The sequence below is a fragment of the Oncorhynchus clarkii genome, chromosome 9 (assembly GCF_045791955.1).
Source record: "Oncorhynchus clarkii lewisi isolate Uvic-CL-2024 chromosome 9, UVic_Ocla_1.0, whole genome shotgun sequence".
NCBI lineage: Eukaryota > Metazoa > Chordata > Actinopteri > Salmoniformes > Salmonidae > Oncorhynchus > Oncorhynchus clarkii.
The window spans coordinates 13,787,391-13,813,088 of NC_092155.1; the positions used below are offsets into that span (position 1 = coordinate 13,787,391).

General features: G+C 42.8%; 2 protein-coding genes across 8 annotated transcripts in view; one reads left to right on the forward strand and one right to left on the reverse strand.

Moving 5' to 3' along the window:
* LOC139415921 (tudor domain-containing protein 7B-like) overlaps positions 1-13,802 on the reverse strand; it is a 43,024-nt gene extending 29,222 nt beyond the window's left edge. The window contains exons 1-2 of one of the 2 annotated variants that reach the window (XM_071164093.1): positions 13,632-13,802; positions 1,248-1,460 (exon numbers count right to left, since the gene is read on the reverse strand). In XM_071164093.1, coding sequence (XP_071020194.1) covers positions 1,248-1,460; positions 13,632-13,709 — 291 coding nt within the window. In that variant the 5' untranslated portion in view covers positions 13,710-13,802. Of the gene's footprint in view, positions 1-1,247; positions 1,461-8,601; positions 8,687-13,631 lie in introns of those variants that run through there. The other variant, XM_071164094.1, reaches the window with a different exon arrangement.
* Positions 12,197-25,698, forward strand: part of LOC139415920 (dynactin subunit 1-like) — a 37,917-nt gene continuing 24,415 nt past the window's right edge. Inside the window, exons 1-13 of one of the 6 annotated variants that reach the window (XM_071164087.1) lie at positions 12,211-12,377; positions 15,355-15,609; positions 16,415-16,493; positions 17,445-17,476; positions 17,609-17,626; positions 19,263-19,286; positions 20,624-20,779; positions 21,564-21,587; positions 22,068-22,148; positions 22,322-22,438; positions 22,792-22,996; positions 23,711-23,789; positions 24,132-24,291. In XM_071164087.1, coding sequence (XP_071020188.1) covers positions 15,382-15,609; positions 16,415-16,493; positions 17,445-17,476; positions 17,609-17,626; positions 19,263-19,286; positions 20,624-20,779; positions 21,564-21,587; positions 22,068-22,148; positions 22,322-22,438; positions 22,792-22,996; positions 23,711-23,789; positions 24,132-24,291 — 1,203 coding nt within the window. In that variant the 5' untranslated portion in view covers positions 12,211-12,377; positions 15,355-15,381. Of the gene's footprint in view, positions 12,378-15,354; positions 15,610-16,414; positions 16,494-17,444; positions 17,477-17,608; positions 17,627-19,262; positions 19,287-20,623; positions 20,780-21,563; positions 21,588-22,067; positions 22,149-22,321; positions 22,439-22,791; positions 22,997-23,710; positions 23,790-24,131; positions 24,292-25,698 lie in introns of all 6 variants that reach the window. The other 5 variants (XM_071164088.1, XM_071164089.1, XM_071164091.1 and 2 more) reach the window with 5 other exon arrangements.

The following is a 25,698-nucleotide window of genomic DNA, read 5'->3' on the forward strand; positions in this document are numbered from 1 at the left end:
GCATTTTATTGCATGACATAAGTATTTGATCACCTACCAACCAGAGTTGGGACCACAGTCTCAAAGAAGTCATGGATTAAAATCCTGCAGCGCACGCAAGGTCCCCTTGCTCAAGCCAGCGCATGTCCCGGCCAATCTGAAGTTTGCCAATTACCATCTGGATGATCCAGAGGAGGAATGGGAGACGGTCATGTGGTCTGATGAGACAAAAATAGAGCTTTTTGGTCTAAACTCCACTCGCTGTGTTTGGAGGAAGAAGAAGGATGAGTACAACCCCAAGAACACCAACCCAACCGTGAGGCATGGAGGTGGAAACATCATTCTTTGGGGATGCTTTTCTGCAAAGGCGACAGGATGACTGCACCGTATTGAGGGGAGGATGGATGGGGCCATGTATCGCGAGATCTTGGCCAACAACCTCCTTCCCTCAGTAAGAGCATTGAAGATGGGTCGTGGCTGGGTCTTCCAGCATGACAACGACCCGAAACACACAGCCAGGGCAACTAAGGAGTGGCTCCGTAAGAAGCATCTCAAGGTCCTGGAGTGGCCTAGCCAGTCTCCAGACCTGAACCCAATAGAAAGTCTTTGGAGGGAGCTGAAAGTCTGTAATGCCCAGCGACAGCCCCGAAACCTGAATGATCTGGAGAAGGTCTGTATGGAGGAGTGGGCCAAAATCCCTGCTGCAGTGTGTGCAAACCTGGTCAAGAAATACAGGAAACGTATGATCTCTGTAATTGTAAACAAAGGTTTCTGTACCAAATATTAAGTTCTGCTTTTCTGATGTATCAAATACTTATGTCATGCAATAGAATGCAAATGAATTACTTAAAAATCATACAATGTGACTTTCTGGATTTTTAGATTCCGTCTCTCACAGTTGAAGTGTACCTATGATAAAAATTACAGACCTCTACATGCTTCGTAAGTAGGAAAACCTGCAAAATCGGCAGTGTATCAAATGCTTGTTCTCCCCACTGTATATGTGCGTGTTGCTGTGCAAGTGTTGTGTTGTGTGTGTGTGTCCATCTATCCGTCCGTCTATGTGTTTGTGTGTTTTCTCCTCATGCTGTTTGTCTCCCGGTCCATCCACCCACCCATCCACCCATCCGTCCATCCATCCACCCACCCACCCATTCGTCCATCCATCCACCCACCCACCCACCCACTCGTCCATCTATCCGTCCACCCATCCATCCATCCATCCATCCATGAGTTTGTATGTGTATGTGTGTACACTCTCTCCTCACCTCCCCAGTGCGGTTGCGCTCCATGTGAACCACGCTGGGAATGCTGTGCAGCAGGGTGTCCAGACTGGCATGACCCATCTGTTTATGAGGGATCTGTTCACCAGTCAGAGCTTTGTATTCAGACTGGAGGCGAGACAAAGACACCCCGGGCCCGCTCTTATTGGCCGCCAGCACCGCCCGTAACATCCTCTTCATCAGCTCCACGTCTGTCATCTATATGGACATAAAACCAGGAAGTAGAAATTCTGTTTTATGTCTGTTTTATATCATAGTTTGATCTATTGACCTATTCAAATAAAAGGGTGACTTACATAACTATTATTATTTTATTTGACCACGTTGTCCTGATAAAGGTGAGGTCAAAATACCTATTTTTCAAGGGAACCCTGGCCAAAATGCCTGGTCTCATAGACTAGACGTAACATAGTAAACGTAAATCCGGAACACCTGGCCAGGAGGGCAGAGAACTGGCACTGTCGTAGCACTTTACATTATAGCACCGAAAGTGGGACCAACATGGTAATAACATGGTAGCAAGTTAAAGGCCAATGAAAAAAAGTATGTTACTGTGATTGTTCTGTAATTAATGGATACTAATTCCCCTGTCTTTGGGCTCAATACAGGTTTGTTGTGTTAAAAAGGTCATTGGTACAAGGCACAGCCCCTTGAGGACATTATCAGATATACTTTGAACAGGGGTGCCTTGTCAGACAGGCTTCCTATCACTGATCTAAGAACAGATTGTCTGGGGCAGGATCTGGTGTAAGGGGCCCTCCTAGCCTGCCATTCTATTTCTGGTATCTTGCCAACTCCTTATGAAACTATGAGTGACATGGATTTGGCAAGGTTTTAGAAACAGACTGGCACCCAGACCAGGGACCTCCTGTTTAGTTCAGTGAAGATCTACCTCAATATTAATCTCACCAGAAAGATTTAACCAATGACACTGACAAAATGTTAAAATGGTGTTGATGTCACAACTATCTTAAAAATTATCGTTACAATCATAAAACAAAAATCACTGGATTTCAAGGATTGTAAATATGGAAGGCAGGTTTAATTGGAGGGCTTTCAGAATACCTACTGCAGTCAACATGTTGACTGTGTCTCATGATGAGCAAATTACACGTCACTCTAATAGAGTTATTTTTGTATTTTATTTGTATTTTCATTTTATGAACCTTTATTTAACTAGGCAAGTCAGGTAGCCTAGTGGCTAGAATATTAGACTTTTAACCGCAAGGTTGCAAGATCTAACCCCCGAGTTGACAAGATAAACATCTGTCGTTCTGCCCCTGAACAAGGCAGTTAACCCACCGTTCCTAGGCCGCCATTGAAAATAAAAATGTGTTCTTAACTGACTTGCCTAGTTAAATAAGGGTAAAATAAATAAAAACTAGACAAATTATAACTCCAGCACAACGCCCTGACTTGGAATTTGCATGCAGGATTTTTTCTGCGTTCATTTCATTTATTCTATTTCATATCAACTACAGACAATTCTCGAATTTGCCCCAAAGGCATGCCCTCAACTGTCTCCGGTAACTTTTTATTTTTTACACATAGGCCTAACAGTCTCTCAACTTCTTATAAAAAACTGTAAGCCTACTAAATAAACAGGACAAAGTAAAAAAAAGTAGTCTAAAAACGAAATAAAAGTAAGATGAAAACCAAATATGTCAACATGATAAATTGTTTATATTAGGTCTGTGAACTCTCTCTCCGCAGGAATTCCTCTCCATAGACAATAGAGAACAAGTGGTGACGTAATATGTCAACGGAGCATTGGCAGAGCTATTTAAATTGACATTAAAACATGTTCTCTGATAATGGCCTTGGCAGATCATCCTACAGGAAGCTTAGGAGCTCTATACTAGAACATGAGTTTGTAAAGATGGAGATAAACTATTTAATTACACACTTCTGGAACAAAGCTATAAATGACAATTCATACAATAACAACTGGGAACTTTTTAATTGTGAGGTTGGAAAATATGTTAGTATTCTTGCCAAGACGAGGAGAGTTGAAGAAGAATAATTACAAAGATCACCTCTCTTGTTCATAAGCCTGTTGAAAGTCTCTCAGAGGACAACAAATTTGTCCTGTTTGAGCTACAACACAAGTTGGATGATATGTATAAACTGAAAGCAGGGGGAGCCTTTGTCAGATCTACCACCCTGCATACCACTGCTGGATTGCTTCTGAAGCTAAGTAGGGTTGGTCCTGGTCAGTTCCTGGGTGGGAGACCAGATGCTGCTGGAAGTGGTGTTGGAGGGCCAGTAGGAGGCACTCTTTCCTCTGGTCTAAAAAAATATCCCAATGCCCCAGGGCAGTGATTGGGGACACTGCCCTGTGTAGGTGTGTAGCCCTCTTTCGGATGGGACGTTAAATGGGTGTCCTGACTCTCTGAGATCATTAAAGATCCCATGGCACTTATCGTAAGAGTAGGGGTGTTAACCCTGGTGTCCTGGATAAATTCCCAATCTGGCCCTCAAACCATCACGGTCACCTAATAATCCCCAGTTTACAATTGGCTCATTCATCCCCCTCCTCTCCCCTGTAACTCTTCCCCAGGTTGTTGCTGCAAATGAGAATGTGTTCTCAGTCAACTTACCTGGTAAAATGGCGAGAGTGGCGAGAGGAAGGTGAACAAAATGAATCTTATTTTCTCAGGTTAGAAGAACACCACTAAAAATAATACAATTCAACAAATACATATTAATGCTCTCATCACAAATGATGCCAAATGAATCTATCTTTAGTTGCAACTTCTACAGGATTTTATATAGTTATAAGCATTGTGAGGTGTCCTCAACTCAGTTTTTTTGACTCTCTGGGGGATGTGAAATCAATTTGGGAGGCTGAGAGGGAACACTGTGATGACCCTATTATAGTTGAAGAGATAATTTATTCTATTGAACACCTTAACAATAATAAGTCTCCTGGGACTGATGGTATATCTGCTGAGTTTTACAAAACTTTTTCTCAACAGTTGGCCACATTTCTATTGGAGGTATTTTCTGAAAGCATTGCAAATCAATGCTCTCCCTCCCAGTTTGACTCAAGGTCTGATTACATTAATACCTAAGTCCAAGAAAGACTTGCTTCTCCTCGATAATTGGCGTCCAATCTGTCCTCTCAATATCGACTACAAAATATTAGCATCTATATTTGCAAAAATATTGAAGACAGTATTGGACTCAATAATAGAAGGGACTCAATCTGGCTTCATGAGGAATAGACATGTATCTCATAATTTCCAACTGCTGTTAAACCTTATTGACTATTCTGATCTAATCTTCCAAGATAGTTTGATTGTCTTAGACTTTTATGAATCCTTCAATACAGTGGAACATAAGTTTCTATTTCGCTCCCTTGAGAAATGTGGTTTTGGGGAATTATTTTGTTGTACTATTGAAACTCTTTATAATGAATGGGAACAGTTCCATTAAATTAAAGCATGGCACTTCTCCTAGATTTGATTTGAAAAGAGGAATTGGGCAAGGTTGCCCAATTTCACCTTACCTCTTCCTGCTTGCAACCCAACTTCTTAAATGTTCTGTTAAATCCAGCAATATAAAAGGGATCTCTATTGCTGACAGAGATATTAGCATCACCAGTCAGCTTGCAGATGACACCACCCTCTTTTTGAAAGATGCTGATCGGATTCCTAGAGTAGTCCATGTGATAAATATTTTTCCCAAAGCATTTGGTCTTTGCCTACACCTTAATAAGTGTAAATTGTATGCTGTTAAAGACTGTGTGATAGCCTCTATATGCAACATTCCAGTCAAGGAAAAGGTAACATACCTTGGGATTACCATATGTAAGGGTCAACAGGAAAGATAAGATGCTCATTCAATTCCATACCTATTATCGAAAAACACGAAAAGAAGTTGAACCATTGGTTGCAGAGGGATTTATCCTTGAAAGGTTGAGTATTGCTTTCTAAAGCTGAAGGTATCTTCAGACTTACTTATGCAGCCCAGTCCCTGCATCTTGACAACAAAATAGGTAAAGCAGTTGACCAGATGCTTTTCAACTTCATCTGGAGAAACCGTACACATTATACTAGGAAATCTGTCGTTATGAACACATATGAATATGTGGTCTCAATTGTTTTCTTTTTTTCCTACTTTGAATAATACTTAAGATAAATTAGGCTAAACATTTCAGAATCCTTCTTCAATTTGGAATTGCATCCCTCCTTACATCTTCTCCCGTTTTAGTGGCTTCAATTTTATGTTACTTTGTAACTATAATATTGATAAGATTCCTACAAAATGACCTGCTTTTCATAGACAAGTATTCTTAGCGTGGTCGTTAATATATAAACATAATTTTCCCCGCATAGGCATTTCATTTGGAACTATATGTCACGTTCTGACCTGTATTTCCTTTGTTTTGTATTTATTTAGTATGGTCAGGGCGTGAGTTGGGCGGGCAGTCTATGTTTTGGGGGATTTCTATGTTTCGGCCTAGTATGGTTCTCAATCAGAGGCAGGTGTCATTAGTTGTCACCACGATGCATTTTGGTCCGCCTCTCCTTCACCACAGGAAAACCCTTACACTATACGGATATTTTGTATAGAAACAAGTCTTTATTTTTTAAGAACTGGTTTAATAATCATATCCTGCTGGAGGATTGTTACTCAATATGAGGATTGATTTTACCTCATTACAATATCCCTGTTACAACTAGAGAGTTCGCCATAGTCTTTGATGCTATTCCATCTGGAACTCTCATGTTGTTTAGAGGTGTAGCCAGACCTCACCTTCTTGACCTGCCCTCCTTAATCCAGTTGACTCTCCAATAGGAAAACTGTGTTCCTCCTTGCTCCCTCAGAACAACAGATACATGCTTTATTTCAAAGGGATATTGTATCCATTCTTTATGTCACAACTTACTGGAATACATTTTTCAATATCTATTGGAATAAAAAGTCAGGTGTTTACCACACAGATACCTGCTTGTTAACAAGATCAAAGAGGTCTCTTTCAGAATGATCCATAAGTATTACCCTGTGAATCATTACCTGGATAAAATTAAAAAATATATTAACATTAACTGCAGTTGTATTGAGCATCCAGAAACAGTTTTGCATTTATTTTGGCATTGTCTACTTATAAAATGATGAATATCTTGCCATTTCTTTACAAATGTTATTATTATTGATGACTTGTTTTTCTATGGGAGAATATGCTGCTCGGTTTCCTTAATTAACTATAATAATGATAAAGAAAAGCAATTTTACCTCAAATCTAATTGTGCTAATGGCACAATGTAATATTCATGAATGTAAATTCACTAACAAAAAACTACTCTTCCATGTTTTCTATGAGGAATTTGAGCAGTACATTTAAGACCATTCTACATTCTTCTAATAAGAAAGCTGTTGAAACAATCAATACGTGTGTATTTTAAGGTATTTGTGTAATCTGTCATTTGTTGTACCCCCAAGCATATGTTATCATTTTCTGTTTGTATACCTCTTGTATGTATGCGATTTTTTCTGCAATAAATCCAACGGAGCATTGGATAAAGTTGTAGTCTTTGCGCGGCAGTTAAAGCCGAAAAAGGCAAATGAACTACTTGGATCAATTAGGCTATAAAATAAAATGTAAACGTGCATTTGCAACTGCCACCAACAAGCCCCAAGTGTATGGGATCAATATCATGCCAAATGTATAGAGAACACACACAGCATCCATTTTGTATTCGTGTATCATGATCGGTACAAATAAGTGCCAATCCACAAATGCAATTCACTATCCACAAACAAACACATTTTGATGTGTTAGTAAATCGATATATTGCATTTCAATTTTTTCATAACTGCAGATATGCAGGTAATTTCCAAGAGCCTTAAGTAAAAATGACTGCCATAAAGATTTGCACATAGGAGAGATATGCGCAAACATGACAGATATGCCAAACCTACAACTCCATGTTTGGAAGCGCTTAGGTCTAGAAGAAAAAGAAACGCACACCTATTAAGACGAGGTGCTGGCTAGCGGAGTAGAAACTTGAAAATAAAAGAGAGCCGCTTAGGTCACCTGATTTTGGCAGGGATTTGACGAAAAGAAAAAGCCAAAAAGTTATTTCGAAAAGAAAGCGATTTGAGGTAGAAAAAAGTACTCATATAATGGTAATATAATGCCACAGATTGGACAAGGGAGTGTTGGCAGCTGTGTTGATTGTCTGATCCCATAACCTACCTTTTGCATGCCTCTCCTGGGGAAACGGCTAGAGGCCTCGGGAATACTTATTTCTCCTTAATGCTCATCGTCTGTGCAACATGAGACAGCGGATGTATTATAATATTGTAATGAAACAGCAGGGAGCAGGTCTCGAACCCTCGACCTTCATACCCCGAGATCCGTCGCGCTATCGACTGTGCCGCAAAAGCATGCTCGTTCGGCAGGGTTGATTTCCGCGCGTATAAACCCAGGGTCGTTACAATATTATCACTTACAATGTATGACATATCCTTCACATTTAGTGGTGCTATCCCACTTGGCAGCTAAATCAACTATTTGGGCGATGAACGGGTGTACGCCGCAATAGTGTTGCAAATATAGAGTGGGCTAGGGTTTCGATTATTTATGTTGGACATACTATGGTTACACATTATGGCTACCAGACTATAATTTCTGCAGGAATCAATATTGCCGCATCAACACGGCCGAACGAGAAGCTGTCAGCCATTTATAGAAATCGCTTTTTACCTGTACAAAACTTTTTTTCTACGAATTCAAATCGCTTTCTACGTGTGAGAACTTTTTTTCTATGATCAGGTGACCGAAGCGCTTCCAAACATGGAGTTGTAGGTTTGGCATATCTGTCATGTTTGCGCATATCTCTCCTATGTGCAAATCTTTATGGCAGTCATTTTACTTAATAAGGCCCTTGGAAATGACCTGCAATTCTGCAGTTATAAAAAAAATTATAATGCAATATATCGATTTACAAATACAAATCAAAAGGTGTTTGTTTGTGGAATGTGATTTACATTTGTGGAAAGTGATTTAAATTTGTGGATAGTGATTTACATTTGTGGATAGTGATTTACATTTGTGGATTGGTACTTATTTGTACAGATCATGATACACGAGTACAAAATGCATGCTGTGTGTTCACAATACATTTGATATTGATCCCATACAAGTGTCATGTCAAGCGACGTTATGTCGCTCTATCGAGCTCCGTACTCTTGCCACTTCATGGGACTCTCGGAGGGCTTTTAAGCATTCACCAAATAGTATCAAAACGAAAACGTACTATCACATCAACTATTTAATCTCAGTAATATGATAATTAATTCAAGTAATGCCAGTCAATATAACTCTTACCTTGCTGGGAAGCAACAGAGACGAGAGTGACACGGATGACTTGCTGCTCGTCACACTCCCTGATTGTCGGTCTGTCGCCCTTGCGGTCTTGAGCTGTCTCAGCTCACCCAAAGCTGCGCTCTAGCCAAGCGCCTCCCAGCAGGCCCGGTTGGTGGGTTACGGTAGCCTACCTCGTCTGTGATGTGATTGGCCATCTCCGCACAGCCCCACGCTAATGCCATCATAGCGCAGGCGCACACAGGTAACTGTTGTCCAAACTACAATGATTTATTATAAGTGACACTTATTCTGTGTACAGGTCAATTTAGTTTTCTTCATCGGGTATGCTATCGTCTTAGAGTGAGAAAAAACAGTAGGCAAAACATTATTCACTGCGTGCCACAAAGTAAGCTGCTTATCTCAGTCTCTGTTTCTAGTTCTTATAGAGAGCTGAGAGCTCAACGTTTTGTATATGCGGTGGAATGCTTCAGATGGTACTTCAGATGGAAGGTTGGTTACACTGTTGCATAAAGTGAAGTTGTACTACAGCTGAGCTACAGATACCTACATTGGACCTCAGGAATAGTAGCTGCTGCCTTGACCTAACCCTAATACTTGACAGCCAATGGGGATCCCTGATAAATACATCAAATTGAAATACAAAAATAAATACTTTGTAAATGGCTGACAAAATACTTTTTTGTAGGTAGCTTATGTTTAGAACTTCAACCTCAGGATAAGACTAAAATCATTAAATAAAAAGGTGTACTTATCCCATCCTAAAATCCACATAGCATGATGGTTTTAACATGCCTTTCAGTCCAACAATTATATAACCATCTGGTTGGGGAGACTGTAGTCAAGAAGGAGGAAAGGCAACAGCCCAGATCTATGTGAGAAATGTGAGGGAGAGAAAAAGAGACTGACTTTTATTTAATGATTTTAGTCTTATCCTGAGGTTGAAGCTCTAAACATAAGCTACCTACAAAAAGTATTTTGTCAGCCCTTTACAAAGTATTTATTTTTGTATTTTAATTTGATGTATTTATCAGGGATCCCCATTAGCTGTCAAGTATTAGGGTTAGGTCAAGGCAGCAGCTACTATTCCTGAGGACCAAACACATTAAGGCACTTACATCACACATAAAACAAAAGATAAAAACAGTACATCATATAACATTAATACACCACTACATATCAAAATGTATAATACCACCATACAACAATGTTACAATGTACGCGCGTGTGTGTAGAGTGTGTTTGCTAGCGTGTGTGCGTGTGTGTCTGTATCTCTTCACAGTCCCCGCTGTTCCATAAGGTGTATTTTTATTTGTGCAGGCTATCTCTAACATTCATAGTTCTCTTTTCATCATAGAGAGCCTTTAACAGCCAACAATCTAAGATAGCCTACCAAGCCATTGAATAAAAGGCTCTGAATATCTTTTCCATCTGAGTAATCTATGTTGACTACCACAACTATGCTTCAAGGCAAGCAACACTGAACCATGCATGAGAGCACAAGCTGTTCTGGAGGACTGTGTGATCTCGCTCTCCGTACCTGATATGAGTCAGACCTTTAAACAAGTTAACATTCACAAGGCCACAGAGCCAGACAGATTACCAGCACGTGTACTCAGAGCATGCGCTGACCAGCTGGCAAGTGTCTTCACTGACATTTTCAACCTCTCCCTGACCCTGTCTGCAATACCTACATGTTTCAAGCAGACCACCATAGTCCCTGTGCCCAAGAACGCCAAGGTAAGTAAGCAGCCTTTCACAAGCCTTAACGTGTGCGAGCCGGAACGGCTCATAGGAGCAGGAGCCTATCTCCTGTTTCTGTAGCGTGAGGCAGCTTGACGTATAAGTAAACCCCTGAACAGGACACCAAGGTAACCTGTCTAAATGACTATCGCCCCATAGCACTCACATATGTAGCCATGAAATGCTTTGAAAGGCTGGTCATGGCTCACATCAACACCATTATCCCAGAAACCCTAGACCCACTTCAATTCACATACCGCCCCAAACAGATCCACAGATGATGCAATCTCTATTACACTCCACACTTCCCTTTCCCACCTGAACAAAATGAACACCTATGTGAGAATGCTGTTCGTTGACGATAGCTCAACACCATAGTGCCCTCCAAGCTCATCACTAAGTTCAGGACCCTGGGATTGAACACGTCCTTCTGCTACTGGGTCCTGGACTTCCTGACGGGCCACCACCTCCTGAAACAACACATTCACCACGCTGACCCTCAACACAGGGGCCCTCAGAGATGCGTGCATATTCCCCTACCGTACTCCCTCTTCACCCACGACTGTGTGGCCGCGCACAACTCCAACACCATCATAAAGTTAGCTGACGACACAACATGGTTGGCCTGATCACCGATGATGATGAGACAGCCTACAGGGAGGTCAGAGACCTGGCAGTGTGGTGCCAGGACAACAACCTCTTTCTCAACGTCAGCAAGACAAAGGATCTGATAATAGGATAATAGGAAATTGAGACCCGATCACACCCCCATCCACATTGACGGGGCTGTAGTGGAGCGGGTCGAGAGCTTCAAGTTCCTTGGTGTCCACATCACTAAGGAATTATCAAGGTCCACACACAGTGGGGAAAAAGGCACGAGAACGCCTCTTCCCCCTCAGGAGGCTGAAAAGATTCGTCATGGGCCATCAGCTCCTCAAAAGGATTATACAGCTGCACCATTGAGAGCATCTTGGCAACTGGCAACTGCTCAGCTTCTGACCAGGCGCTACAGAGGGTAGTGCGCACTGCCCAGTACATCATTGGGGCCGAGCTCCCTGCCATCCAGGACCTCTATACCACCCAAGTCATACTGTTCTCTCAGCTACTGCACGGTAATCAGTACTGATGCACCAAGTCTAGAACCAACAGGACCCCGAACAGCTTTTACCCCCAAGCCATAAGACTGCTATTTGGGTAACTATTTAATAGTTAGTCCAGGTAGCTATTTAACTATCTGCATTTACCCTTTTTGCACTAACTCTTGACTCATCACATATGCTGCTGCTAATGTTTAATATCTATCCTGTTGCTGAATTACCTCCTATCTCTGCATGTCGACTCGGTACCTACCATGTGGATATAGCCAAATTATAGTTACTCGTTGTGTATTTGCTCCTTGTGTTATTATTTTTATATTATTTCTCTCTGCATTGTTGGGAAGGGCCGTAAGCATTTCACTGTTAGTCTACACCTGTTGTTTACAAGAATGTGCCAAAGAATGTGTATTCGATTTTTGATACCTGTAAATCAAAATCTCAAATAATGTCCCCATGGGAGAACCATTTGGTGAACCCTTTTGGTTCCAGGTAGAACCCTTTTGGGTTCCACGTAGAGGCCTTTCTGCAGATGGTTGGACATGGAACTCAAAAGGGTTCTGCCGGGAACCAAAAATGTTTCTCCTATGGGAACAGTTGAATAACCCTTTTGGAAACTTTTTTTATATGGAGCTCATGTGAGTGGAAAAACAGTACAAATATTTGAATCAGTTTTGTTTCTATATAAACGTTTTGCGCATTGCTAGTTAAATTAATTTCACTTTTGTCAGAAGAACCGGAAGTAGACCATTTATAATCAGAAAAAAATCACCGGAAGTTGGTGTGGGGTGGACGTTCTTATAATATAGGGTGGACCGTTCTTATAATATAGGGTGGACATGGTATTTTGCTAACTGACCCTTACATGTATATTTTTTTCTTCCGTTTAACCAACAAGTTATTTTGGAGCATCATACCGAACCTAACTTTGTCAATTTGCAGGTAGGTGGCAGAAGTTTGCTAACGTTATCTAGATTCTCAAGATTATTGACTGTTAGGTTAACACTTCGGATCTAGTATAACGTTAGCTATGAATCTGACGTTCGCTAGCTAGCGTTACTAGCTACAATGAAATATATTGTTGATTTAACGTTAGCTAGCAAATTATTTTAGTTAACGTTACCTCGCCAGAGTCACTGCTTCTTTCCATGGGAAAACTGTATGAATATACAATTTTCAGAGTAGTTAGGTAGCTCGAGCAAACAAATTAGCTAGCTAACGTTAGCTAACATTACAATCAGATTTTTGACTGACACAAAACACACCACTGTTAGCTAGCTTAGTAACCAACTAGCGTTAGCTAACTAAGTTAGATGACAAACGTTAACCACTGAACCTGGCTGGCCAGCTAGCTAGTTTAGCTTGCCAACTGTCATAATGTTTGTGCTGGATGACACTTTCACCTGATCTTACAGGGCAAGATGACACTGACAACCTCTGAAGTAGATACATACTCCTGAAAAGGAGGATTATCATTTCTATTGGTGACGGTCAAGTGCTGACATGAGCATAATCAGAAACACATCCTTTCTCACTGACTGACTGATGTTCTTCTTTCAGTACAGAGGTCCATATCAGATCCTACTAGTGTCTTGTCAGGTATTGTTATGGCAAGATTATTTTCTGTTTTCCCATAATGATCTAGCTGCTACAGCTGGAGACAACAATGTTATTGTGTACTTGCTGGGATTTGGGAGAAGTACACAAGCTCACTTAAGAGTTGTGGTGATTTCTGGATGCTGAAGGCGAAGCATCACTAATAGCTTCCCCTGCCAGAGACCCATCTCTTTTTCACCCCTCTCCTGTCTCTGTCACAAACACTTCCTGAGAGGAGCTAGGAGGAGAGATGGAAAAGCTTACACTGTTTGATACTGTTGTTATTTTGCGGATAAATAAGGCAACAAGTCAATATGGCTGGAATGCACAGGCGGCATTCCGTGGCCGGGGTAGCTTGGTGAGTCCTATCTGATATTCTGTCTAAGACTAAACTAGTTCCTACGTATGAGTTGATTTGATTGTACGGACAAACAGCAACAGTCAGTTATTTTACCTAAGGCTAGTGATTGTCTATAGGCTCCTTTTGATTTGTCAACCATTTTTAGTGGTGCCACAATCGAGAACAGAACTGTATCAAGAGCAGTTTTCTTGTTGATTCTGCTGGCAAAGAAATGAAGTTAAAATATTAGTTTTACTCACAATGCAGGCTATGCAGCACGGTGCTGAAGATGATGATTTTGGTGATGATGATGATGAAATAACATGTTGTGGCTCCATGATCTGTTCACCGCTTCAGCTGAAGAAGTCACGGTTAGGAAGGAAGGGTCGACTATTCCAATGTTAATGGCATTTCCTGGATGTTCCGGTGTTATGACATAAGAGCTCAGTTTCTAGTTCTCTTGTTTCTAGTTTCTGACTAACACCATTCCTGCCATGATCCTGGCTACTCCTCCCAGTTGTCTGCCTTTTGGACTATATCTATCAGGCTAGCTACAGCTAATCTGGTCTCCTCTCACATGGCATTGCCTCCCTGAAGACCCACATATGATGTTTGCCATGTTCCTCCATGGCCCATTTTGACCATTTCTCAAAAATGTCCTCAGTTTGGGTAGACGGTGAGCGGTACTGTCTGTGTCTACCGGCAGTAATGGTTACAGTCTGGTGAACCATATGACTGGGTGTGTGACTGCTCTGTCCTCAGGCTGTCTGTGGCCTAGCTAGCATGAGTCAGCTGGCTGTGTGTCTGTCTATATGGCCTAGCTAGCTAAGAGTCAGCTAGTTGACATTCAGAAGAGGGAACTAGACCTAGTGGATATATCATCAATATGTTTATTTCTAGTACTTGTTGTGACATAGGCCTAAATCAGCCATTTTCCCTCTCAGCCTCTTCCTGGCAATCTTATTTAACTAGACAAGTCAGTTAAGAACAAATTCTTATTTACAATGTCAGCCTACCAAAAGGCAAAATGATTCCCGCTGGGATTAAAAATACAAATATAGAACAAAACACACAACTGCTTTGCTTTATCTTGGCCAGGTCGTAGTTGTAAATGAGAACTTGTTCTCAACTAGCTTACCTGGTTAAATAAAGGTAAGCTAGTTGAGAACACATGACAACACAGCATGGTAGCAACACAGCATGGTAGCAACATGGTAGCAACACAACATGACAATATGGTAGCAACACAACATGACAACAACATGGTAGCAGCACAAAACATAATACAAACATTATTGGGCACAGACAACAGCACCAAGGGCAAGAAGGTAGAGACAGAATGCATCACGCAAAGCAGCCACAACTGTCAGTAAGATTGTCCATGATTGAGTCTTTGAATGAAGAGATTGAGATAAAACTGTCCTGTTTGAGTGTTTGTTGCAGCTCATTCCAGTCACTAGCTCCAGATAACTGAAAAGAGGAGCAACCCAGGGATGTGTGTGCTTTGCGGACCTTTATCAGAATGTGACTGGCAGAATGGGTGTTGTATGTAGAGGATGAGGGCTGCAGTAGATATCTCAGATAGGGGGGAGTGAGGCCTAAGAGGGCTTTATAAATAAGCATCAACCAGTGGTCTTGTGACGGGTTTACAGAGGAGTATAGAGTGCAGTGATGTGTCCTGTAAGGAGCATTGGTGGCAAATCTGATGGCCGAGTTGATGGCATGGAATGTTGTCATCAATAAAAACATGTTTGCATGCTTCACTTTGTTGTTGTGGAAAATCCAATGTTAAAATGTTCTCACCAAAATCTCACCAAGAACTCAGTTGTCATTGTTTCTTGTTTGTGGATAAATTACAGATTTCCAGGCACACAGAGAAGTGCAAAGATCACAAAAAAATCAAACTGAGGTGAGGCTGTAGACTAACACCAGCAGTCACAGGGTCCTCTGTCCTAAACTATGTTCTCTCTCTCCACCCCTCAGATTTCCGGCAGCCCCCTCCTGAGCAAGATGAGTGCGGACGGGGGAGGCAAGCCTGCCAAGGTGGGCTCGGTGGTGGAGGTGATCGGTAAGGGCCAGCGTGGCACGGTGGCGTATGTGGGCGCCACGCTCTTTGCCACGGGTAAGTGGGTGGGTGTGATCCTGGACGAGCCCAAGGGCAAGAATGATGGCACGGTCCAGGGGAAGAGATACTTCCAGTGTGATGAGAACTGCGGCATCTTTGTGCGCCAGTCCCAGGTAACTAAGCTAAGCCTCCATACCACACACACAGACAAACCTCTCTCTAACTGACACACACAGACACTCTCTCTCTGTGACACACATAGACACTCTCTCTCTGTGACACACACAGACACTCTCTCTCTGTGACACACACAGACACTCTCTCTCTGTGACACACACAGACACTCTCTCTCTGTGACACTCACACAGACACTCTCTCTCTGTGACACACACACAGACACTCTCTCTCTAACTGTGACACACACACACAGACACTCTCTCTCTAACTGTGACACACACACACAGACACTCTCTCTCTAACTGTGACACACACACAGACACTCTCTCTCTCTAACTGTGACACACACACAGACACTCTCTCTCTAACTGACAGACACTCTCTCTCTAACTGTGACACACACACAGACACTCTCTCTCTAACTGACAGACACTCTCTCTCTAACTGTGACACACACAGACACTCTCTCTCTAACTGACAGACACTCTCTCTCTAACTGACACACTCTCTCTCTAACTGTGACACACACACAGACACTCTCTCTCTAACTGACAGACACTCTCTCTCTAACTGACAGACACTCTCTCTCTAACTGACAGACACTCTCTCTCTAACTGTGACACACACACAGACACTCTCTCTCTAACTGTGACACACACACAGACACTCTCTCTCTAACTGACAGACAACCTCTCTCTAACTGTGACACACACAGACACTCTCTCTCTAACTGTGACACACACATTGTGGAAGAGTAATAGACTGGTGTATTGAACCGGTCTCCCTCTCTCTCCTTATCAGATCCAGCTAGTGGAAGATGGTGCCACCTCTCCAGACATCCCAGAATCTTCCACTGCCAAGTTCCTGTCCAAGCAGAAAGGTGAGCAGAATAACAAAGCTGTAGCCTTCATTTACATGGCCTCAGATAGCATCAGGATTGGGGTTAATTTCATTTCAATTCAGTCAATAAACTGAAATTCCAATTCTAATTGTCCTCAATGCTACTTTACTTCCTGAATTGAAATGGAGTTCTCCCCAACCCTGGATAGCATGGCACTTATCTTTAGGCTACAATCATAAAGACAACACTATCCAGGTTTCCATCCAACGTTTTTAAGTGAGTAAAGTACATGTTGGATAAATGTCATGACAGGCCTGATGGAAACAGACAATGTGTCCGTTAACTTTCCACATGTCGACAAAACTAAATACTCTAGACATGGTGGGATCTTTTTGTGTCGGTTAAATTCATTATGTGAGAATTGTCTGCAGAAACTCTTTATGCACAAATATTGATATAATACCCATCATATGGAAGTAAACTTGGAGTCACGCGATGACATGTTGTGTGGTCCTCCCACTACGACTCGCTTGGAAACCATGCAGTTCATTAGACTACAGATGAAATGAGGGATGAATTTATAACTATATATAATAACTATATAATGCCATTATTTTTATTTTTGAATGAGAAATCCATCAGTAGAGTTGAAAATGCCATGGAAAACCATTGAACTTTTCTGTTCACTACATGGGAATGAAACCGCAGAAGTAAATGTGATGTGCACTACGTCATCACGCACAGCCTTTTAATCCCCAACAAGTCCATTCGATGGAAACTCATCTTTGGTGGGGAAATGTGCGTATTGTTGTTAAGCAGATATAGAATATTCGCATGAAAATCTGTTGCCGATTGGATGGAAACCTAGCTACTGTAACACGTTATATTACGGTCCACTTCAAGTATTTGTAAAGGGTTTAGAAGTAGTTTATAAATGGTTGTGTGTGTTTATAATAAAATATGATCTGTTCTTTCTGTTTTTATCTTCAGACATCCCTGAGATTCCAAAATCAGTCAAACAGGTACAGGAAACGTTGTTTGGGAGCGATTTCCATCCCTCTCCTTTTCTCTCCCTCCATGTGACCTACCTGACCTCTTCCCTCTTTTCTACTTCTCTCTATCCCTCTCTCCTCTCCCCCCAAATACCATTACAGACGCCCGTTTCCAAGAAGGTATAGATATTTAAAACTATGCTCACCTACTTTGCCACGGTGGTTGCTTGCTTGTCACGTTTTCTTTTGAATGAGGCTGTTCAGGGTAATATTTTTGGCCTGTCATAGCCTTTCTTTTGAATGAGGCTGTTCAGGGTAATATTTTTGGCCTGTCATAGCTTTTCTGTCGTTCGTCTTTTGTTCTGTATTCTGCTAACGGATCACATGGGTGTTTCATGTCACCGTACATTTTCACTTTGGTTCCATGACACATTTAGGAGCATGATGTTCCATGTTCTGGCTGTTTGACACATTTAGGAGCATGATGTTCCATGTTCTGGCTGTTTGACACATTTAGGAGCATGATGTTCCATGTTCTGGCTGTTTGACACATTTAGGAGCATGATGTTCCATGTTCTGGCTGTTTGACACATTTAGGAGCATGATGTTCCATGTTCTGGCTGTTTGACACATTTAGGAGCATGATGTTCCATGTTCTGGCTGTTTGACACATTTAGGAGCATGATGTTCCATGTTCTGGCTGTTTGACACATTTAGGAGCATGATGTTCCATGTTCTGGCTGTTTGACACATTTAGGAGCATGATGTTCCATGTTCTGGCTGTTTGACACATTTAGGAGCATGATGTTCCATGTTCTGGCTGTTTGACACATTTAGCAGCATGATGTTCCATGTTCTGGCTGTTTGACACATTTAGGAGCATGATGTTCCATGTTCTGGCTGTTTGACACATTTAGGAGCATGATGTTCCATGTTCTGGCTGTTTGACACATTTAGGAGCATGATGTTCCATGTTCTGGCTGTTTGACACATTTAGGAGCATGATGTTCCATGTTCTGGCTGTTTGACACATTTAGGAGCATGATGTTCCATGTTCTGGCTGTTAGGTTCATTTTTTATATATATGTGTATATATATTTATTACTTTTGTGTGTGTGTGTGTGATATATATATATATATATATATAATACATTTTTTTAGTATTCTTGCTTGCATTGTGATGCGCCTTGTTTTTGCCTCGACTTCACTTGGGATTATTTTATTTTGTAACTCATTAAAAGTCATGTTATATACTTTTTAACATCGACTTCACCCACTTATATATTAACTACAGTACGTCTCTTCAGTTTTTAAAAGTAGCGGTTATCAGCTCAAACTTCATACTTGCATAAAGACTTAAAGAAAAATTCCACCCAAAAACTCTCTTTTGGTATTTGTTTGATTAGTCAATAGTTGATATAGTTCTAAAATGTTTTGCAGGTCAGCAATGAAGTTTTCAAGATATGCAGCTTTCAAATACAGAAATACAGTCGGTATGTTGCATCATATGATGCAAAGTGCGTCAAACCGGCTGTATTTCTATATGTCAACAATGAAGCAAATACTGAGAGTTTTTGGGTGGAGTTTTCCTTTAAGTGACTAAGGGGAATGCAGTAACACACAGCAGTCCAGCCTGCTGGAGAGTGATATATCAGTGTGTTTTGACTAATATTAACCCTGTGTGTTTCTGCCTCTCTGCCCTGCTAACTACTGCCCTTCGCCGTCTCTGCTGGGCCTGTGTGTGTGTGTTCTCTATCCTCTCCTCCGCCGCTACTATACCCTCCTCCTCCTCCTCTTCCTCCTCCTCCTCCTCCAGTCCGTCACCCGTCGTAGCACCAAGGTGAGCTTGTTATGAACAGCAGACGCTGTGGTAAAAGGGTTCCGTTAAAGACGAGCCCACCTGTCCATTCCTACTGTAGATCGTGTCGACCTTGTGATGTCACAGCTGCACGCTCTGAGGTAGATTAGAGCAATGGAATGTTGATAAGCTCATGAATATGGAAGATGTAGGTATGTGACAGAGTAGGAAAGTAGCTCACCACAGTCTGCGAAGGAGTGATGTTTTAGAGTGGGAGATCTCCTGCTACAGTCTAACGTCATAGACTGAGATAATCAACAGTCAGTATTTGACTTGAGAGTATGTCACACGTCAGTACATGGTGTGTGTATCTGTTTAGGCCTAACTATAGAATGTGAGAGTAGTAGAGTGTATAAAGTTGTTCTAGAAGATTCCCTCAGGAAGAGAGAACAGCAGTAGACAGCTCTTCAACCCCTAACAGTCTACTCTCATACAACAGTGGAACACTCCAGGTCGTCTCTCCTCCTCCAGCTCCCTCCCCTCCCTCCTCATGGTACGTTCCAGGCCTCAAAGCACCTGACTCCCCTGGGAGAAATCAACTCTGGTCCTGGAGGGGTGAACTCTGGTCTTTCCTGGAGGGGGGAACAAAGGTCAAATTCACTGCAATAACTGGAAATACGACAGCGTAGTTCGCTTTAGTATTTTAAACCAAAGTCCCCACAAAAAATGTGAAGCAGTAACTTACTACTGTAGTAGTGCCTCTAAAACCAGAGTTCATCCTTTTACAGACAGTTCAGTTCACCTGGCCAGTTCCTTGAGAACTGTTGGTACTTTATGGTGTAGGCCAGATCAGCACAGTAAAGGGTGACTTATATGGCACTGGGTGTGGTATTTTCTCACCACGGCAGGTTTCACTTAGATACGGGTTTACCGGAGTTCACCTGGGCTCTGGGTGGAATGTTTCTGTGTTCAGTTCTGGGAGCAGTCTGTTTTTATGGTCACTGGGATTAACAGGAAATGGTACGGTCTCACAGATGTAGTTCTCTTTTACATGTATTTTACTTGTATTTCTCCCTCTTCCTGTTCTCCTCTCTCGCTCCCCTTTCTCTTTCTATCTTTTCTTTACCTCTCTCTACCTCCACCCTCCACCTCCCACCTCTCTCTACCTCCACCCTCTCCCCCCTCTTCCACCCCCCACCTCTCTCTACCCCCTCCCACACCTCTCTCTACCCCCTCCCACACCTCTCTCTACCCCCTCCCACACCTCTCTCTACCTGCCCCCTCTCCCACCTCTCTCTACCTCCCTCTCTCTACCTCCAACCCCTCCCCCACCTCTCTCTACCTCCCACCCCCTCTCCCACCTCTCTCTACCTCTCCAGGCTCCCCGGGCCATCGGCTTGTCCAGCTCTCGGTCCAGGGAGGATGTCAGCGAGGGCAGCCTGTCTTCCAAGGGTGCGCTGGGGGCTCCTGTCGTCCCCCTGCCCAGCGGCATCCCCGCCACGTCCGGAGCTCCATCCCCCGCCACGCCTAGCAAGGTCAGTCCACAACCCCCTGTGGCCAATCAGATCATCACCTTAGGTTCTGGGGAGCTTTTTGGTCTAGCACAGAAAGAAAACACCCCATTTATCATAACATTGATACGTTGTTGGATATGTTTACTACTGGGCTGGAACAAAAGCCTGCAGCCTGATATGTACTTTATATTGAGCTGAGACGATAAACCCAAAAAATTATCGACACATACCACTTAATGAGGACATTTTGATGACATTCATTACGATAATTAGCCTATTCTACAGAAAAGTGAAGTTTGAAATTAAGTTTGCTAATATGGGGTGATTATTGGGATATTGGCGACTGTGCATGAAGATGGCGACCCCCATGTACTTACCACACATTCCTTGTTTTGCTAAGTTTGCAGTGTTGTTCATCGCTCTCCGTTACTATTTGTATGGTCATTGGCACTGTGTACATGATCCCAAAGCTTTAAGACGCAGACAATAAAAAAATGTTTACTGGCACATTGAACCATGTCGCTCGCCGTAGTTTAAGAACTCTGTGGGTAGTGCAAAAAACAAGATGTCATATCTGAATTCCTCCACCTATATGCAGTAGTAGTTTGAAGGGTGACAACAAAAGCTGGTGCACATTATTGTAAACGTATCATTCCATTTGTTGTATTGATTCAGTCAGTTTATGGTGATTGTATCTTTTGGTCCGCATCGCCCAGCTTCACCATGATATCACCTCCATCCATTGTGTTTCCTCATTCGTTGTCTGTTGACTGTTGTGTTCCGTCCATGTTGTCATTGTAAACAGGCTGAGCCTCCTGCATCAAAGCAGGTAGGGTAACAGTATCTGAACGCATGCTTATCTGGTCTGGGCATGTTGTTTGACTAACAAACCGGGGTTGCCCCAAATGGCACCCTATTCCCTATATAGTGTACTGCTTAATAGGGAATACAGTGCCATTTGGGACATATCCATTTGGGATGTATCCAGGGATCATAGGGTGCTACTCCTCAGCCTCACTACCACTGCCCTTCACCTGCATGCCAACAGAGGGCAGAGTTTCTTTGGTTTAATATTACTGAGTAAAGGAGTTTACTCCAGACACAGTTCCTGGTGGTGGGAGCATGTCTTGGAGCTTTTGAGGTGTTTTTTGGAATGTGGGTTCTAATGTCTCTGGTTGCTTTGAGATGTCCACTATCCCCTCTCTCAATGCCCCCCCTCCATCCCTTCCTATTCACCCCCCCCCCCCTTTTCTCTCTCTGTCTTCCCTGATGTGTTCACCTTCACACCTGAACCTCTCCGTGTTTCCAGGAGGAAGAGTCTCTGCGTGGCCAGGTGAAGGACCTAGAGGAGAAGCTGGAGACCCTGAAGATGAAGCGGGCGGAGGACAAGGTCTTTGTCTTTTTAATGATCTATTTATCTTGTTGTTTATTATGTACAGCACATTGACTGGATGTCTCTGTATGAATATACAAATATAAAGACATCTAAAGTAGATTTTTTAATTTTGATAAATATGTAGTAACTTGTATAATTATTTATTCATATTTACAATGATTATTCAGGTCAAGCTGAAGGAGCTGGAGAAACACAAGATTCAGCTGGAGCAGCTCCAGGAGTGGAAGACCAAGATGCAGGAGCAGCAGACGGACCTGCAGAAACAACTCAAAGAGGCCAAGAAGGTACAGTACACACCAGAATCATGAATGATTAACCTCTATGGTAGTCACCTTTTTGAAATGAGTACAGAACCTTCACGCTTCTTTTCAGGTTTCTGTCCACTTCTCTTATTAAATCAGAGTACTTGGCAAGACTTCAAGTAACAAACCGGTAGTCATTAACCTAGGATAATTAAAAGGTCATCCCTTATGTAATGTTGTACCAGATATGGAAGTCTGTTGTCAGGTACCTAGTTTTAGCTTTGGTTAGATTGACATTGCTAATGACGTCCACTCTTGTCATTCTGGATTTTTTGCGTATTTCGTCTGACTGTTCATTCACAAATGTGAGATTTACACTAATGTTCCTCTCCCAGGATGCCCGGGAGGCATTGGAGGCCAAGGACCGCTATATGGAGGAGATGTCAGACACAGCGGACGCCATCGAGATGGCCACCCTGGACAAGGAGATGGCTGAGGAGCGGTCCGAAAGCCTGCAGGTGGAGGTGGAGTCGCTGAAGGAGAAGGTGGAGGAACTCACCATGGACCTGGAGATCATTAAACACGAGGTTGAGGAGAAAGGTTAGAGGTCACTAGTAGTGAGTTGCTATAAAAGGCTGCTCTATTTATGGTATCTCATCCCATACAGAGGGTCAAAGATCATACCCCCAAAACATGCTAAACCTCCCCTGTTATTGTAATGGTGAGAGGTTAGCATGTCTTGGGGGTATGATCTTTGACTCTAACTTTCTCACTCATCATTATTCACGATTCATTCAGGATTATCTGTGATGGTAGCATCCAGATTAATGTAGCAGTGTTCAGAAACATTCTTGTGATAAAACTGACTCTAATGAAACAATATTGACCACTTATTTCTATTGGACTCAAAATAAATTGAAATGCAACCATAACGACATGTAAATGCACCCAACAAGTTTGTAGAGTCACAAGCTTGATGTAGTCATTCTGTGCTATGAATATGGGACCAAATACTCAACTTTTGACTACATTATTTATAATCTTTAGGGATGCCAATAATTTTGTCTCCTACCTTTTTTTAATTGAGAAAAATATATATTGTTAAACAAAATCGTTTTGCATACACGCTAGGTCAGTATTTAAATTATTTATTTTATACAGTCATAATTGTTCATTTTTATCAAGGGTGTCAATCATTTCGGATCCCACTGTCTTTGTATTTAAGAAAAAATAGCTATCATATATTTGACAAGGACTTCAGTATTGCTTGGTGAAGTTGAAACGAAACCTAACCTAACTCTTTTGCTTCTCCAGGTTCTGACGGAGCTGCCTCTAGTTACCACGTAAAGCAGCTGGAGGAGCAGAACAGCAGGCTGAAAGATGCTCTGGTCAGGTGTGTGTACTTAAAAAACAAAAAGGTGTTATTTCTTGAGAGATTTCAGTTTTGACCAAACTGTCTCATCCGTTACCTGATGTTTCATTGAGATCTAGTGCCCCTTATGGGTACACTGGGGTGTCTCTTCCCTTCAGGATTTGCTCAAAATGATTTCTGTCACTTTTTGGGGCAGTTTCCTGGACACAAATTAAGCCTAGTCCTGGACTAAAAAGCCTGCTCAGTGGAGAATCTCCATTAGAAGTGGTTTCTAGTGCAGGACTGCACTTAATCTGGGAAACCAGCCTTAAATGTTTCCCTTTAGTTTGATCTCTAACATAACTATTTGTTCCCCTCCCTCAGGATGCGTGACCTGTCGTCGTCTGAGAAGCAGGAGCACGTGAAGCTGCAGAAGCAGATGGAGAAGAAGAATGGAGAGCTGGAGACTCTGAGGACCCAGAAGGAGAAACTACAGGAGGAGATGAAGCAGGCTGAGGCCACCATTGATGAGTTGAAGGAGCAGGTCAGTCAGCCAGGCCATCATCGATGAGCTGAAGGTGGTCAGTCAACCAGTCTGTCTGTCAGTCAGTCAGTTCGTCAGTCAGCTGGGGGGGGGGGGGGGGGGGGGCTAGATTAAAGTCAACAAGCTCAAAGAATAGGTACGTCAACAAGAAGGTTAGACAGCCAGTCAGGCCACCATCAATGAGCTCAAATAGCAGGTCAGTCAGGCTGTCCGTGAGCCAGTTAGTTAACCAGACAGCCAGCCAGGACATTATCAACAAGCTAAAATAACAGGTCGGTCGGGTCAGTGAGTCAGCCAGTCAACTAGGTTACCATCAACAAACTCAAAGAACATGCTAGCCAGCCACTCCGACAGGCCACCATCATTGTGCTCAAAGTACAGGTAAGTTAGCCAGTCAGTCAGCCAGGCCACTATCAACGAGCTCAAAGAACAAGTCAGCCAGTCAGTGAATAGGTCAGTCAACCATAGTGTCAGTCAGCCAGTCCGTCCGTCAGTTAGCCAACCAGTCAGCCAGGCCACCATCAATGAGCTCAAAGAACAAGTCAACCAACCAGACATTCGGTTAGTCAGTCAGTCAGTGACCTCAAAGAACATGTCAGTTGGTTGTTCTGCCAGTCAGTCAGCCCACCATGGATGAGCTCAGTGAACAGGTTAGCCAGTCAGTCCACCATGGATGAGCTCAGTGAACAGGTTAGCCAGTCAGTCCACCATGGATGAGCTCAGTGAACAGGTTAGCCAGTCAGTCCACCATGGATGAGCTCAGTGAACAGGTTAGCCAGTCAGTCCACCATGGATGAGCTCAGTGAACAGGTTAGCCAGTCAGTCCACCATGGATGAGCTCAGTGAACAGGTTAGCCAGTCAGCCCACCATGGATGAGCTCAGTGAACAGGTTAGCCAGTCAGCCCACCATGGATGAGCTCAGTGAACAGGTTAGCCAGTCAGTCAGTCAGCCCACCATGGATGAGCTCAGTGAACAGGTTAGCCAGTCAGTCCACCATGGATGAGCTCAGTGAACAGGTTAGCCAGTCAGCCCACCATGGATGAGCTCAGTGAACAGGTTAGCCAGTTGCTCATATAGAGCAGGGGTCTTCAACTTTTTTTTGCCCAGGAACCCCCTCCCTGGCATCCCGGTGACCCAGGGAACCACCTCCCTGGCATCCCGGTGACCCAGGGAACCACCTCCCTGGCATCCCGGTGAACCAGGGAACCACCTCCCTGGCATCCCGGTGAACCAGGGAACCACCTCCCTGGCATCCCGGTGACCCAGGGAACCACCTCCCTGGCATCCCGGTGACCCAGGGAACCACCTCCCTGGAAAACTGGCGACCCAGGGACCATCATACTTTAGCAAAAAAAATACATTTAATGTCTCATCAGGTGAATGATAATGGCAAGGAGAAGTAATC